Source organism: Scardinius erythrophthalmus, assembly GCF_964197995.2.
Source record: "Scardinius erythrophthalmus genome assembly, chromosome: 15".
Classification (NCBI taxonomy): domain Eukaryota; kingdom Metazoa; phylum Chordata; class Actinopteri; order Cypriniformes; family Leuciscidae; genus Scardinius; species Scardinius erythrophthalmus.
Genome location: NC_138235.1, coordinates 16,649,374 through 16,665,930, shown reverse-complemented (window position 1 = coordinate 16,665,930; position 16,557 = coordinate 16,649,374). Strand labels below are relative to the sequence as shown.

Here is a 16,557-nt window from a genome sequence, read left to right as displayed (position 1 = left end):
ATTGATGAATACAGGGACGGGGGGTCTAGATCAGTGTTTCTCAGCCCTCTTCCTGGAGGTCATAAACTGACATTGTGTATACATAGCAAAGAGTATAGAAGCCCAAGAGGCGAAACTCAATAGAACGCTCCATAGCAACAGTTGCCCCCATGACGTGACGGCGCGGCCGCCATTATGGACTGAAAACTGAAGGAAAACGCCGAAAAATAATGGGAGTCAATGGCACTGAAAAACTTAACATAACAAAAACTTAACATAACTTAATTTTTTCTGGCCGTCATATCTCAATATGAAAACAATTTAAAATACATTAATGAGGATGACCGACGTTAAATGACGTTAAATGACAGAAAATATACGTCTATGTGTTGGTTATGCATGGCCTAATTACCCTTAGGAAAATAGTATTTTGGGACAAAATATTACTATAGAAGTACTATAAGACTACTATAGAAATACTATAGCGGCTCTAGGATATTATAGAGGTATTACAGAACATAACATACTTCTGTGATTTTCTGTAATACCTCTATAATATTTTAAAGCTGCTACAGTATTTATATAGTAGTCTTATCGTACTTCTGTAGTATGTCCCAAATTACTATAGTATTCCTATAAGATTACTATAATATTTTGTCCCAAAATACTATAAGATTCCTATAGTACTTTTTAGTAAGGGTATGTCCCCCACCGAATCGGCTTCATTAGCCTACCACTTACGGTTTGCAAAGATAAAATTATAAAATTACTGCAAAACTTTAATCTATCAATATTTATGTTCTATTATGCATTTTCCTAGTTATATGACTAACAGAAATTCATGAAATAATATAGGCTATAGGCAGACACACAGTAATAAGATATAAGTAATAAGATGTTTATTCAAATGTTGATTTTGAAATTAGTGAACATCACCATATATATGATTTGGAAAAATAAATAAATAAATAAAATTATAAATGAACATTTCTAAAGACAGTTAATATTTTACATAGAATATCACAAAAATATTAACTTGTTTTTTCAACATCTTCAGTGAAAGTGCACACAGTAAACGTTTCAATGGGAAGAACAAAAACAATCTGTGAATGTCCTATTACAGGCGGAAAGGTACAAAAAAGATGTGCAATCTAGCAAGTGCACACATGAACTATAAACGCCTATTAAAATGGATTTTGCCATTGACTGGCGCTAACGATTTCAGCAGCTTTCAGTCCATAATGGCGGACGCGCCTCCGCAGCGCCATCTACAGACTGTTACCCATAACACAACAGAGTTTCGCCTCTTGGGCTTCTATACTCTTTGTACATAGTACTAGGGATGGGACGAAATATCGTTTGACGAAATATCGCGATACAAAACGTGACGAAACGCATCGAGGTCGAAAAAAATGGATCGCGAAATAAAGATAGATGGCACTGCTGCATGATTTGCGTAGTATATGTAATAAAATATGTATATTTTATTGACACTGGAACAGTATGCATTCAAAAAGAATGCTTATTTAATTCAATAATAAATATTACAAAAAGTTGGCTTTAGCTGGATTCGAACCCCAGTCTCAGTGAGCACCTGCAATAGAAAACAGTGTAATATAAATGCGTGATTTTCCCACACGAAGAAACCGGAAATTGTATCATAAGACCTATGCTGAGGAAGACATATCTCTGAACGTCACATTTCACCTTTTCTTTTCGATTTTCTGCGTTTTTCGCATCCACAGCCTGTATTTTGAATGGTGTTTGACAATTCAGAGCCACCGTGCAAGCGAACTACAAAATCCAGCTGTTCGGTTCTGTCTGCCCAGCGCTTCCGCCGGCCGTGTGTGTGTGTGTGTGTGTGTGTGTGTGTGTGTGTGTGTGTGGGTGTGTCCATACCTTAGACATACTGCCAGTCTCTGTTCAGGATCGATTGGTTCACGGAAATTGGTCGTCTTCTTTTTAATATGTGGCTCCAGTATCGCTAGCAAAGCATCAAACTGTTCCACTGACATTCTGAGGTAAATTTTGAATTGCTCGGGATAATTTCGCAACTCCTTGATTCGGAGGTGAAACTCTCCTTCCTCTCGGCGCAATCTCAGGATTGGATGGACCCAATATTTTCCTCTTTCTTTTTCTCTTTTTAAGAAGAAAGAGGGCAACGAAATCATCCTCACTGCTTGACGAATCCATTTAGTATTTTTTTGCGCTAAGGTTTAATAAATACGCATCGGACTCAGTGTGCAAGGTTTCCGTGCGTGACGAATTTTAAGGCTGACGAACACGAAAAAACGCATACGAAAATTTCGGACTCAGTGTGCAATGGACTGTCTGTAAGCTATGCCATGCTGTCATTCCGTACACCACATCCAACACATCCAACATGAACCACCACCTTCAACGTCACCATAATAAAGTTGTTGTTATACAGTAATATTTTTTTCTTTTTTGATATCGTATCGTGACGTATCGTATCGTGACCCTGGCATATCGAGGTGCATCGTATCGTGAGTTTAAGTGTATCGTCCCATCCCTACATAGTACATGACAAATGTAGTACATCCGGATTTTACACTATGTAGAACATTAGTTTTTAATGGTTGCAAAGTTAATTCCTCATCAAATATAGTACCTACTCAGACAGAATGTGATTTCATGTATATACAACATTATAATGGCAAACTGAAAGCCAGAAAACTGATTTACAGGGCACTGACGATGGTAGTAAATTGGATTTAGTAAAAACAGTTGTTCAAAAATGTCTTGTTGAACCCAAAGGATCTTTTCTTTTGGTCTGATATTGATTTATGAAAACGTGTTTGAGAAGTGTCTGATGATAAACAAGTGTTTTGTTCTCTTGCAACGCAGATAAGTCATGTTTCAACACACTCTTCAACTTCGAGGACATGCAGGAGATCACCCAGCACTTTGCTGTGGTCCATGTTGATGCTCCAGGCCAGCAAGAATCTGCACCTCCTTTCCCCACCGGGTAAGACAGACTGTCTCAAAACCATAATATATCCAAGCCTAACGTCACAAAACTGGTCTGTGCTAATGCATGCTACAGGGTACCCGCGGGGTCTTAAAAGCATTGAAAAAGTCTTAAATTTGATCATCTCAAATTAAGGCCTTAAAAGCCTTGAATTTGGTATACAAGTCTTGAATTTCGTTACAAAGGTCTTAATTTTTTTTTTTTGCCTTTTCTATGATTAAATTCATACCGTAACAAAATTAGCTGTTGTTACTAATGTAGACTTATTAAAAATTAGTCGCGTAACGTTGAGTGCACCTCGCGCTTCACGTCATAGAAGAACGCGCGAAAGCGCGCGCACCCGTTACGATGGTTACTAATCAGAGCTTTTCTGTTAAAAGAGCATGTTTTCTACCCGGTCTTTTCAGTAGTATCTGGCCACAACCATCCACGCGCGCTCTCTCTACATTGTTGAAGAAGCGCGGATGATCTGAAAACACAGACAAGCTGGAGTTCAGCGATCTTCATTTGAGAATATCTGTCACGAGCCGCTTGTGCTGTTTGTGCGACTAAATCTGCGATCAAAATGCAGGCTTATATACAGCAGTGTTTTTAATGTTGATCATTATGCGAGCAAGAATGCAATGTTTCCCAACTATCCACACGATTTCAAATGTGACATTGATTTTATACAACAGTAAAAAAAAAAAAAAGGGTAACATTAAGTGATGTACTAAATTTTAAACAGGCTTATTGCTCTATTTTGCAACAAAATCTGTGGCTTTGACAAAGACAATGAGTTACCGCCACCTACTGGCGATTTTAATATCATATTTGTATTAATATTAAACGTTTTTTAACATTGAATATTTATTGAACATTGTTTTATTCAAAGCATTATTTATTTTTAAAAGTATTATAAAGGTGAAAAATGAAATGGAAAAATCAAATATTATTTGATTGGCAAATAATATGACAAATATTGTCCCTTAATGGAAAGATGTGACTGCAGTCGTGGAAGAGTACAGCACGCTAAAAAATTGAAGAACTAAGGAAAAGGGATAGGCCTATGTAGAATTGCACAAGTGCTACTGCTAAAGAGTGCAATGTTAATACAAGTGCAATGTTAGCTTAATTTTAATTTCTCATAAGCTTAATCGAATTGGCCTAGAGAGAATAATTATGACATTTTCTGTCTAAAGACTACATATAAAATAGTTACCAAAATTAAAGTAACTGCAGTTTGACTAAAAGTAATGACTAAAAGTTGACAAAAAATGCAAACACATTTCGTCAACTAAAACTATGAAAGGCAGAATGACTCAAATGTGACTGACCAATAAGCATTTTCGTCTGAAGATGAAGAGTAAGACTAAATCAAAAATGGCTGCCAAAATTAACATTGGCCTACACACGTGCACGCTACAACGCTGCCACGTATGTATTAAATATGACTGATAATTCAAATAAAATGTTTTATTTAATTCAAATAGTCTACTTGTACATAATTATTTTTTTGGGTTTAAAATGTATACAGATTTGACATTTTCCCCTCATACTTCTGTCGGAATTGGTACGAAGTTGGCATTGAATTTCATTTGAAGTGGTATTAAAAAGGTCTTAAAAAGCCTTGAATTTAAGTTGGAGGATCCTGGGGGTACCCTGATGCTAATCGTAAAATGTTCTACCATGAAAACTCACTCATCTGTTGTACTAATTGCTTTTATGACCAGTGTCTGCAACCTGAAAGTCACACCCTGGCAGTGTCGGCCCAACTCTATGTTAGTTTTTAAGGCAAATGATTTTCCCGTGCAGATTTTGCAACACTTCTGTGTGAGCTCTGCTTCATGCAAGGCTATGCTATCAACAATAGACAAACCTTTTGCCCACTAAAGTTTGCTAATGTAACCACACCTTAACTGCTGATACAGTTCTTTCACATTCTCTTGAGAACAATTAAAGCTGGAACAATTTTTTCATTCTTGCCTCTATCTTCTTTCCCTCAGGTACCAGTACCCCACCATGGATGAGCTTGCTGAAATGCTGCCCTCAGTCCTGACTCAGCTAAAGTGAGTCCGAACCTCACATGTCCTCAATCCAGTACAATCAGATGACAATAAATCCCATATGTTCACAAAATTTAAGTCTTAAATCATTTGTGGGTTTGTAGTAAGATATGCCAGTTAATGGATGATTTAAATGCCTTAACAGAATCAACAGTGTGATTGGTATCGGCGTGGGCGCAGGAGCTTATATCCTCTCTAGACTCGCTGTAAGTAAAATATCTTCCATTTTGTTTTGTTATAATGACCAAATAGTCATTGTATGTTTGGAGTAGCTTGTGGTAACGAGCCATTAGATGTTTAATTGAGCAGCTGAATGAAGTTGAGTTCATCAGAGGTGAAGATCATTGAAGTATGTCTGCAGTAAAACCATCTGTCCTCAGGCTTTAATAAGAAACTCACAGTTCACACATGCATTTACACTCTCACCCTACACAAAGCCCTCATTCACCATCTATTCAGAAACATTCACGCTGGAGGTGGATGCCCTCATAAACGCATTCATTACGACGTCATACGCACTCGCTCATGTTTCCTGCTGGTTATTATCAACGTATAAAGGGTATTTTTCCTATGTAAGTTTATCTGAAATTTCCATGGCCTTCTTTCACTACTTCATTATTTCAGCCCAGCATATCACACTCTCATACTTATAACAGCTTGCGGTGCACATTTTCGTATTTCTGCTGCATACGTGCTTGCTCGTCGAGCCCTGTGAAATCAGACGGCCAATTGGAACAAACACACACCTACGCAGTCCAGCAGATTAACTGCAGCACATGTAAACTATTTAAAATCATTTGAATTACCTTGGTTATCACATGTTTGTCTGCAGACATGTGGTCATGCATGAGAACTGCCTAGAATACTTGCGTTTCTCTGCATGTCTTTCTAGCTCTAGTGATAGGCCTTATTCAGAGACGAAAGCTAAGAGGTGTGAAACCTGAATCATTTTCCATTACCATCACGGTCACAAGACGTTTGATATATTTCGGCTTCCTATAGGCTAGCTGAATTTCTTCTTTAAAACCAAGTGTGAGCCCTTGCAGTAAGTCAGCGCTCTGACATACTGAGAACTTGGTTAAGGTGTCAATGGCAGGTTAGGTCACGTCAATAAAAGGTTAAATAAGAGGTTAAAGCTGCACGGCTTTACTTTGTTGCATTCTCACTTCTGTAATGTGACGTATTTTGGGGGTGAAACAGAATATTAAACAAGACAATGTAGGCCAGAACATCATCAGCACCCACTTTATAGTCTACTGGCTGAGTTAATCCCTGAGAGGATCTATACATCCCAATTACCCCAACACCAGCCCTGTAATATTTATTAAATTAAGGTTAAGGCTAGGGCTGTGACGGTCGCAGTTTTTTACCACCGTGGTGGTAATGGACCATCTACCGGCAGTGGCGCGTGGTTGGGGGGTTATAAAAAAAACATTTGTTTTATATTTGCACACATACCGCTCTGCGCATTGAGAGGGATGTGGGACACGAGCAGGAAAGAGACCATCGATCTCTTTTCTGATATCTTCATTTTTTCCACTTGTTGTAGAAGGTCTGAAGAGCGAACTTTATCTTCCACAAGGACAAGACATTTAGGCTATGTTTGATTTTGCGCTGCCAGAGAAAGCGAAACTTAAAATCTCAAAAAAACTTAAACTTGACGCACCTTAACATATCTAATGATAAGCACAAACTGTTAAAAATAATTTGAAGTGCAAGTAAAAATGTAGGCTATCTGTCCTACTGCGTTTTTCTACCTTACCATAGTAAAGAATGCGAATTTAATAGACGTAATTAAAAGCAAAAATGAATGAGGCGTGAGTGAAGATTTGGGAAAAGAAACGAGATTCCATGTCCAGTGGAATAACTAATGGAATATTGTTAAATTCGCTGATAATCGGGTGACCAGATCGCAAACCATACAAAGCTTAAATTTATGGGCTCATGCACAACTCTCTCATTCATCATGATGTTTCCATGGCTGCGATGTAACATTTAATTGCTAACCTATTATTTATTTTATAAACAAAGCTTTGTGCTTTCCTCGTGTCATAATATTCATGTAAAGCAGCATTCTCATTAGGGATGTCAACGATTAATCGACGATCGATTAATTGTCGATAATACATTTAATCGATAGAACTTATCGATCATCGATTAATCAGGTCTTCGTGCGCGGCGCGCTGCTCAACCGCGAAACATGTAAAGCGAGCGCGCCGGAGTTATGTTTGGGACCATTTTACACCTTCATCATCATGTAAGTTTGCGTGTGCATTCGCAGCCTTTTGTTTTGTTCAAATGTAAGTTGTAATACTGTTTATTTTGTGTATGCCTATCTATATCTGATTTATCTCATATTGGATGCATTTGGTTAAGAACACTGTAGTAAAGCGTCAGCTTCAGCGCGCGCAGCTCAAACGGCAGTGCACGACTAATAATGACTATTGGGACTGTAATATTACATAACATTATAAAGAGAACAATACTGTAATAAAACATTGTGAATTATTTGGGTTTAGTTGCCGTGTCGCGTTGCTCCAGGAAGAGCGCGTCCACAACATGAGTAGTTCTGAATGAATGGCACGTAACTTAGTTCAAGTTCACTTGTGCATGAATTTGCGTCATTTTGTGCAGATATAATTTGTAATATTATGTTTATTTTAAATATATCTGATTAATCTCATATAGGATGCGTTTCTTTTAGATAAATAACGTGCTAGCAAAGTGCTCCAGTTTAACGGTAGCAGATTCATTCAGCGCGTGCAGTTGTTCCAGGAAGAGCGCGTCCACAACAGTCACACATTCTAGCGCATATGAGGCGGCGTTGGTGACGCGTTGTATTAGTAGTTATATTTGATTATTAAATAATTAATTTAATTATCAATCACATCGAAACATTTTACAATCCTACTAGCCCTTTATTTACATTTAAAGCCATTCTAATTGATTTGGTGAGGAACATGAGCATTTGCAGACCCTGTCATGCTGTTGGCCACATGCCACTGCAGTTGATGCATATCGCAGTATTAAGGCTAACGATTAATCGATTAATTGATCGTTAATTTAAACGACGATCGATCATGGGAATTTGTGAAAATTGACATCCCTAATTCTCATACAAAAAATATGTTCTGGCGGACCACCGCTGGTGCTAATCAGCCACCGCGGTGGTGCCGTTGTCAAGTTTACCAGTGTTGTGTCGAATTTCGACTCCCTGACAAATTATTACCCCCCTCATTGAAGTCAGCATCTGATTGCCTAATCCTAACCCCACCCCTAATCCTGACCCCTCCCCCACAACTAATCCTAAACCTACCGATATTAGGGGGGTAATATTTTGACGGGGGTCAGAATTTGGCACAATTTGTTCAGAATTTGGCACAGCCCTAGTTAAGGCCAATTCACACTGCACCGACAGATGAAGACCAATGCCGACAGTCACCAGATTACAGCGCGTCACTTCTCAGACATTCTAACGCCGATTCAGCGATTGGCAAAAACAAGCTCCGACAGATGGCAACATATTCACACCAATCCGACAAATAAAAAAAGGGCAAAAAAAGGGTGACAATGATAAAATCTACATTTTGGGGGTGAAATGTTTCTTCAAACAACTACTTGGCTAGTAACATGATTCAACATTAACCAGTAACCATCAGAATTGGTCATGTTCACCAAAAAGAAAACATGTTGCAGATTGTTTACATGCTTTTGATGATAATTCTTGAAGGCAAACCTTTTTTACCCTTTAGAATAATATGCTTGAATGCACAATAAGACTGGGAATGAGAATTCAGGATGTAAATGGAATCAGTTTTGATTTTATGTTGACTATTGACACCTTTTTAAATTAATGTGATATTTTTGTGGTCCCAGTTCTATAACAATGTGTAAGACCCAGACAGGTCTATAGATAGCAATACCACAAAAAAAGTAAAGAATCTGTCTCATTAGTCTGTTCAGTCATGCGCCTAATCCTCCCAGTCAGTAGGTGCCCTGAGGGTTAAGATCAGTATTAGCAGTAATGATGGACTGATCCATGTGTTGTCATTCTCTAGCTGAATGAGCCTGCTCTGGTGGAGGGATTGGTTCTCATCAATGTGGACCCCTGTGCTAAGGGCTGGATCGACTGGGCTGCCTCTAAGGTAAGATTATGAATGCACTGTCAAATTAAGTGCCGATAATTATTAAATTAATAATTATAAAATAACACAAAAATGTATTCTGGTATTATCCCAATGACAAGCTGCAATCTGTGGACTGTAGGCCAGTGATGGAATTACATTCAATAATATGGAAATAAAGCACACAAAATATTGGCTTTTTGTGTAACTGGTACATAATGGTTTACCCATCTGCCACAGTAGACTTATACAATAGTCTTTGCATTATCTTCTTTTAAAAGTTTTTTTTTTTTTTCAAAAAAAAAAAAGTGTTGATACTGGTGGTTATTTGCATTTTAATTTAATCAGAGTTTCATGTAATTAATTTATATATATATTTTGTGTCTTATTTGACTATTATGCACATTTATTCCCAGAAAATACTTTATTATACTTCCATTATTAGCTACAAACCAACTCTAATAATTCCTCCATACTTTAGATTTCTCAACAGATTAGTGTGCTTGATCTTCTTAAGATTTTCCCTGTTGTAAAGCACATAATAACCTTACAGGTCAGATTGCTACGATGATGAAAAGTGCTCAAGTCAGTGGATTGTGGATTGTGAACATTGGGTGGAGCTGCTGGGAACAAGATTTGTGTGATCTTCTCAAACATCTCATTTAAAGGTTGTGCTTTTGTTTTGCACTGTGTCTGTGTGTTTCTGCTTCAGCTGTCTGGATGGACCAGCAATCTAGTAGACATTGTGATGGCACACCATTTCAGCACGGTAGGTCTTAAATATGATACTGACCACAGCATCTGTGAGATAATTCTCTCTGAACATCTCTTAGAGTCTTGTTGATGAGCTGAGTTTTTGTACCTCAGGACGAGCTGACAGATAACCAGGAGATCATTCAAACATACCGTCTGCACATCGCTCAGGACATCAATCAGGACAACCTGGCTCTTTTCTGCCAGTCATACAACAGGTGACATCATCAAAACCCTGATCTAGGACCAATTCACACACTGATCCTTGTCATATGAGCTGATATTAAAAAGTTTTATTATTTTTTATTATTACAGTCGGCAAGATCTGGAGATTGAGAGGCCCGTCCTGGGACTTAATGAAAATACAGTCAAAACACTGAAGTATGTTAATTGGTTGTCTATTTTATGGCTATTGAATCATGGTGTCTCCTCTTCCTTTCACTTTTATGTCTCTCTTCTCTTGCTGTTTAGATGTCCTTCCCTGCTAATAGTTGGTGACACGTCACCAGCGGTAGATGCTGTGGTGAGTGACATCAAAAACACTGCCATTCTGTCTATGGAAGAGAACACCGTGTGCTTTCTAAACGGCTCAGTGTGTTTTATCTCATTGTTCCGTTTTTCTGTTCAGACTGTAACAGTGACATCACATCCTAAAAGGGGCTAATCATCATAACATCTTATGCACTTGTGCTTGTTGCAAAGCACCTCTGAATTACTGATTGCTTACACACTTGTCCATACATGTGCAGAAAGTGAATAAAATTTGATACAGATTGGCCAATAAAGCAATTCCATCTGTGCTAAAATCCTTAAGTAACAGCTTTTGTACTTAAAGTTTTGGCACCTCCTGAGTTTGCCTATTAAATAACACAAGGGTGGCACTTTAAACAGTTTGGTTTAGTGCAGAGTATCTGTCTTTTTCTTGTATTCTGTTTCTAAACTGACCATGTGGGATTTGATCTGTTTTTTTTCACAGGTTGAATGCAACTCGAGGTTAAATCCAACCAAGACTACTTTACTCAAGGCATGGCAGCTTTTCCCCCTTCTAGAACAATGTTTTGATTGAGGGATGCAAACTTGTCACCTTTCAGCTAAAATTTAAATTTTGGTTCAAATATATAATTTGTGTCATCAATCAGGGAGTGGCATTTTAAAGCCTTTAAATCTAATTTGTATTTAAATGCATAAGTTTCGTGTTTTTGTATTTTTTAAAATCCATAAAGTACTTTGTTCCAGTCAACCTCTTTATTAGGTTGCTGATTTCCTGTTTCAACTAGTTCAGACCCCCCAAACCCAACTTCCATGCATGTGAGCTGCAGCTGTACAACTATTTTCTGAATGAAGGGATTCACATAAAGAGATGTTGCTCACATTTTCATCCAAAAATACTTACTCACGCTCAAGTTGTTCCAAATCTGTATGAGTTTCTTTCTTCTGCTGAACACAAAAGATATTTAGATAATTTATTCATGGGTGAACTATCCAAGGAATAAGTGATACTTCACTGAATGGCCTGTATTTTGTGTATTTATGCATTTGAAAACCCAAAGCACTCAACTATTTTCACAAATTTGTAATATGAATCATTTTTAAATGTGTTGTCTCCTTGCAGTTTTCAAAATTAAAGCTCTATGATTTAATGTTTGACAGCAAAGAAATGAATGAATATTAATATTGTAATTTTACTTTTGTTCTGTAAAATAAAATTATTATTTTCATTTTACAGTACAATAGTATTATAACTATAGTAATATATTGATTTGTTTGCTTTTAATAATATAATACATTTATTATTATTATTATTATTATTATTTAGTCATATTAAATGGTTTCCATAAAAACAATAGTGTTACTGTAGCCTGAGACTATGAAGTTCTAGGGTGAGTTTTTTCCCTATATCCACATGACCGTAAATCCACATTTTAAAGATATTTAATCATTTTCTTCTCTGGGTCGTTTTTTGACACCTTTTTCACCCCTGATGAGTTTGCATCCCTGTTTTTTTTTTTTTTTTTTTTTATGTGTATATTTCTTTAATTATGACAGAATGTATTTATTATTGTATCCTCCTTTCTTCAGATGGCAGATTGTGGTGGACTTCCCCAAGTTGTCCAAGTAAGAATAAAAGACAACACCATTATGTCTGCCACAGAATCAGTTTGATGTAGTTTTGACTTGTATTAAATGTGGATGTTTTCTGTTTTTAGCCGGGTAAACTCGCTGAGGCCTTCAAGTACTTTGTCCAGGGAATGGGCTACAGTAAGTCTCTGACCTCTTTCTCTTCTCATAGGCCACTTTAATGTTGAGCGTTTGATCGTATCATCTTTCTCAGTTTATATTTATATTCACTGTTTGTATTAAATTTGTCTCTTGTTTGCATTTCGTGTCTGAAAGCATCTTGTTGTTAGAGAGATGTCAGCATCATCTCAACTTACATACTGTATGTCCCCAGTGCTTTAATAATGTATGTCATGAATATAGCAACGTCTAAAACAGCAGCAGGAATATGACACAGTCAAGGGTGAGAGAGCAAATCCCGGACCCTCAGATGTTATGAACATGATAATAACCATAATCTGCCTCAGTGGATCATTTATCCACTGCTGATCTGAGTCAGGCCCGTATTCTTGAGTAAAGCAGGTCTCAGATCAGCCCTCGGATGCACTAACACATGACTTGTCTTCCGTGTGGCCGTTCAGTGATGCGCTCTTCAGCGTGTAAGTACACTAGTCTTCCTCTAAGAGCATGATGTGTGGCATGAGCCTTGTGTGACTTCTCTGATCTTCAGGTTTTATATCTTTTGTGCCCTAAAAGATCCTTTGACTGCTCAGTGCTTTGCATAGCATGGAAACTTTATTGCTTTAAAACCTCAAGCGTTCAGACCTTGGCTTCATTCAGCTCTGTCTAATGTTTATATGGTTATGTCTAGAATATATTTCTATTCAGTAATATAAACATGAAATGAAGTTGTTTTTTTGCCATTTAAAGGTGAAGTGTGTGATTTCCGAAGGTTTTTTTCCAAGGTTTTGGCGAGTCTATAAAGAATCCCAAAAGTTCTCTTAAAATCCTCTGCCTTGTTAAACAATATAGATTGTTATTATGTTTTACGTACAGTTATGCAAATCATACCTGACACCTAGAAAATGAAATACCCTCAAATTTCCATAAGTTCCTACAGATATTTTCATATATGCATTCACTTTTAAGGGTTTGCAAGTGTTGAAACTTGGTTTTCAATTAGAGCCTGTCAACAGAATCAATATTTTAGGCTTTGTTTGCCATTATTGCCAATAAAAAATAGAAATTAACCGAACGGGCTCATTCATCTTAAAGGGTAACTCTCACCAAAATGCAACCTTGGGTCTTTTTGTTAATCTACTCGAGGCAAACTTTCATTTAAAAGCATAATTAGAATGGAAACTCCACTTTCAAGTTTGACTGTATTTTCGTTTTCGGTCAAATTGCCTTTTGAAAGGGAGGGCTTGGGGCACTACTATGATAGCATTAAAATCGCAATTTTTAAAACACTAATAAGGCTCGACACAAGTATCACCAGGGGCTCTACACATGAACTCGAGCATTGAGAACATTGTTTGTGTACACAGAGTTTACTAGAAAGAAAGATTTTGAACGAAAAAGTTTTCGAAAGTTCGAAAGATCAGCATTTATTTGAAATAAGTCTAACATTATAAATGTCACTTTTTGTTGATTTCATTGTCACTTTTGATTAATTAATGTATCCTTGCTTAATGAAAGTATGTATTACTTATTTATTAACCCAAACCTTTGAGTGCTAGTGCAGCCCTGGGAAGCTTTTGATTTGACCGTCCAGAGAGTGTTTCTGTGACTGTCTGACACGACTAGCAACAGTTATTAGTGGTTAGGTGTTCTGAGAGTGAGAGGAACGTGATCGCAAGCGGCCTGACTCATTTGAAAATGCCCACATTTTGACACAGTCACATTTCTCCTCCATAATCTCTAATCTAATCCTGAGATCGCTTGACCTTTTTGTAAGTCTATTTTTGTGTTTCTACTGAGAAACACAGCCCCCCATTAGGAAACAAGCACACTGTGAGAGATTTGTGAATTACTTTTATTTTAGATGTGTGAAGTGTACAACTTGCTCTGACTTCATTATTGTCAGTGATTCTGAAATTTGGTCAGTTCAATTCAATGATTTTGGAACAATTTATGATACTATTGATTAATGAAATAGTCAATAATGTCATAAATTGTTGGAAAAAATTCACTGCATATTGACCATAAAACAACAAACCAGCATTTACAGCTTACGCAGTTCATGAATATTAGATTTGAAAATAAAATAATAATAATAATAATATATGCAATAAAAATAAAATAATGTCTATACATTGTGAATTATTACAGTAATTGTCAACTATTAAAATCCATTATCAATGCATGGCATTTTCATTATTGAATGTGATGTATCGCAAAACACCAGTGCATTTTTACACTCCAGATGTTTGAAATGTTACTTTTATTTTTGTTTAAAAACCCAGCATACAGCAGTTCCTACTTGTTGACAAGGCATTTTAAGACCCGTAGATCATTTGCTTTGTTCCGAAACGGGGATTAAAATTGTTACGATGTTGCATTTTTTTCTTAGTTTTGTTGGCTTTCACAAGGCAGCATTTCTAAACTGACCAAAATTTGATTATACAAGTCATGTGCGAGTAAACGGTCCATTTATGTTTATGTTCTGAGATTCTGCTCATAGCGGTCATCCGTTAGCATTAAATGAGTCGATTAAAGACCTTCTCTTAGAGACGCTCACTAAACACCTTGTAAACTTCGACGATATTTTTGTGTGTTTTGGACAGTTGATCTGAAATATGTTTGACCAAATTTAAATTAGGCATTTCACTTCGTCTTTGCTCCATGTAAACCCACGATTTTGAGAAGCATTAGCAAAACAAACACTTTATACAAAACACCCATTATACATTGCGATACAGCCTGGATCATTGGTCCTTTGGGTCGGATTGCTTTCTCCCCACAAGCAAACCGCTCCAGAGTTTTCCAAACAGGCCGAGACCACCTCGTTCAGGCGATCTCGTACGGATTGTTCTGGTGTGGATCCGAGTGCGATTGCCAATTAGCCATGTTCATATATATGCCCAAACGAACCGAACTAAGGGGGAAAACATGCCAGGTTTCAAAACAAACACTCCAAACAAGTGAGGTGTGAAAATGCCCATGACACGCTATCATACACATTTGACCCTTCATACATGTGTAAACTTTTGATTCAGACAGGAAAAGTACCTAACATGCAACTGTATGGGTGTAATTCTTTTGTCTGTGGAAATATTAGTGTATGTAGAATGAGTCATTAAGAAAGCGTAATATTCACTGGCTGATTCTGTCATTTACATGTTTGTGTTGCAGTAGAGGGAGGGTATCACCGGTAAATTCCACTTTGTGTTTTGAGTCTGTTAAGTGTGTTTTTGTTCTTTTCTTGGTTACTGTTTCGGGTGTGATATTTATTTAGTACAAACCCGCACTCATGAGGGACTATCCCAGCTGAAGACAGTTTCCCTTCTGCAGAGCTTCTCTCACTTTCTCTTTTTGCACTTTCAGGGTTTAATTGTTCCTTTACCACAGTCTGAAAAAGTATATTAATCAAGAACAATATTTTCTTGTGTTTTCAAGTATGAATGATATAGTAATAGTCTTCTCTCACCACATTTAGTTTTTTGTTCAATTTGTAGTGAATATCCTTGACACCTGAAAGACACAATCGGATATGTGCAAAAGGGAATCATAACCATTCAGAAAAATGTCCCTGGCCTCTGGCTTTCACTTTTCTTGCATTTGAAATTTTAACAGTCTAACTGTCAAGGCTATTCCCATCACCCGATCTAACGTCCCCTACTTTCCTTGCGTCTTCTCCTGTAGCGTCTACTTAATCTTTCCTTTTCTCTATCCTCCCTCTTTCAAAAAGTACTACCAAATAATCTCTCCCTTTCCTCTGTCCCATCTTTTTCCTCCTCCTCCTCCTCCTCCTCCTCTTGCATTCCCTTTCCCTATCTTCTTTCTTGACCCCTACAACCAATGCCAACAGTCCCTCATGTGCTACTCAGCCACCTGAACAGCGAATCAGGTACCAGGAGATCAGCCAACACCTTTAGCTGCACCTAAGCCTGTCATCTTAACCTCCCGTGCCTCCTGTCCTCACTGTCTATCCGTCCATGTCCCAGTCATGTGCATACAAATGTCTTTGTGGCTCTGCATCATGACGTTTGAAGCATGGTAAATAGACATACGTGTTAATGTTTGTTTATTGTCATAAGCTGTCTGAGAGAATGTTTGTGCACACTATCTTATGTTCTTTTATGATTCTCCTAGAAACATGCCTTTACTTTGCATGCCGCATTCTGCATTGACTGAAGTTGACTATTCATTTTGCTGCAATGGTTTTGCAAAATGAATTTGAGCTTGATCCTGACACGAGATCTCTCTTTCCTTCATGGGAGAATAATGAATGCAGTGTCTAAACAGTGGTCGCGTCGCCTCAAGATTTTGATATTTATTTAAAGAGTGCTGCAGGAATGAGTCCTAAAACCTGGAAACAATTTATCGTCCCAAAGTCAATGGGTTTTTTGAATGGGTTTTTGGTTAAATGCTTGAAATGAGATCT

At 37.4% G+C, this 16,557-nt stretch overlaps 1 protein-coding gene across 2 annotated transcripts in view; it reads left to right on the top strand.

The window, feature by feature from the left end:
• ndrg3b (ndrg family member 3b) overlaps positions 1–16,557 on the top strand; it is a 64,867-nt gene that overhangs the window by 43,940 nt on the left and 4,370 nt on the right. Inside the window, exons 5-16 of one of the 2 annotated variants that reach the window (XM_081387372.1) lie at positions 2,848–2,968; positions 4,957–5,019; positions 5,162–5,222; positions 9,075–9,161; positions 9,853–9,909; positions 10,008–10,111; positions 10,209–10,274; positions 10,365–10,416; positions 10,870–10,917; positions 11,973–12,008; positions 12,101–12,152; positions 15,982–16,020. In XM_081387372.1, the coding sequence (XP_081243498.1) occupies positions 2,848–2,968; positions 4,957–5,019; positions 5,162–5,222; positions 9,075–9,161; positions 9,853–9,909; positions 10,008–10,111; positions 10,209–10,274; positions 10,365–10,416; positions 10,870–10,917; positions 11,973–12,008; positions 12,101–12,152; positions 15,982–16,020 (786 nt within the window). The remainder of the gene's footprint in view (positions 1–2,847; positions 2,969–4,956; positions 5,020–5,161; positions 5,223–9,074; positions 9,162–9,852; positions 9,910–10,007; positions 10,112–10,208; positions 10,275–10,364; positions 10,417–10,869; positions 10,918–11,972; positions 12,009–12,100; positions 12,153–15,981; positions 16,021–16,557) is intronic. The other variant, XM_081387373.1, reaches the window with a different exon arrangement.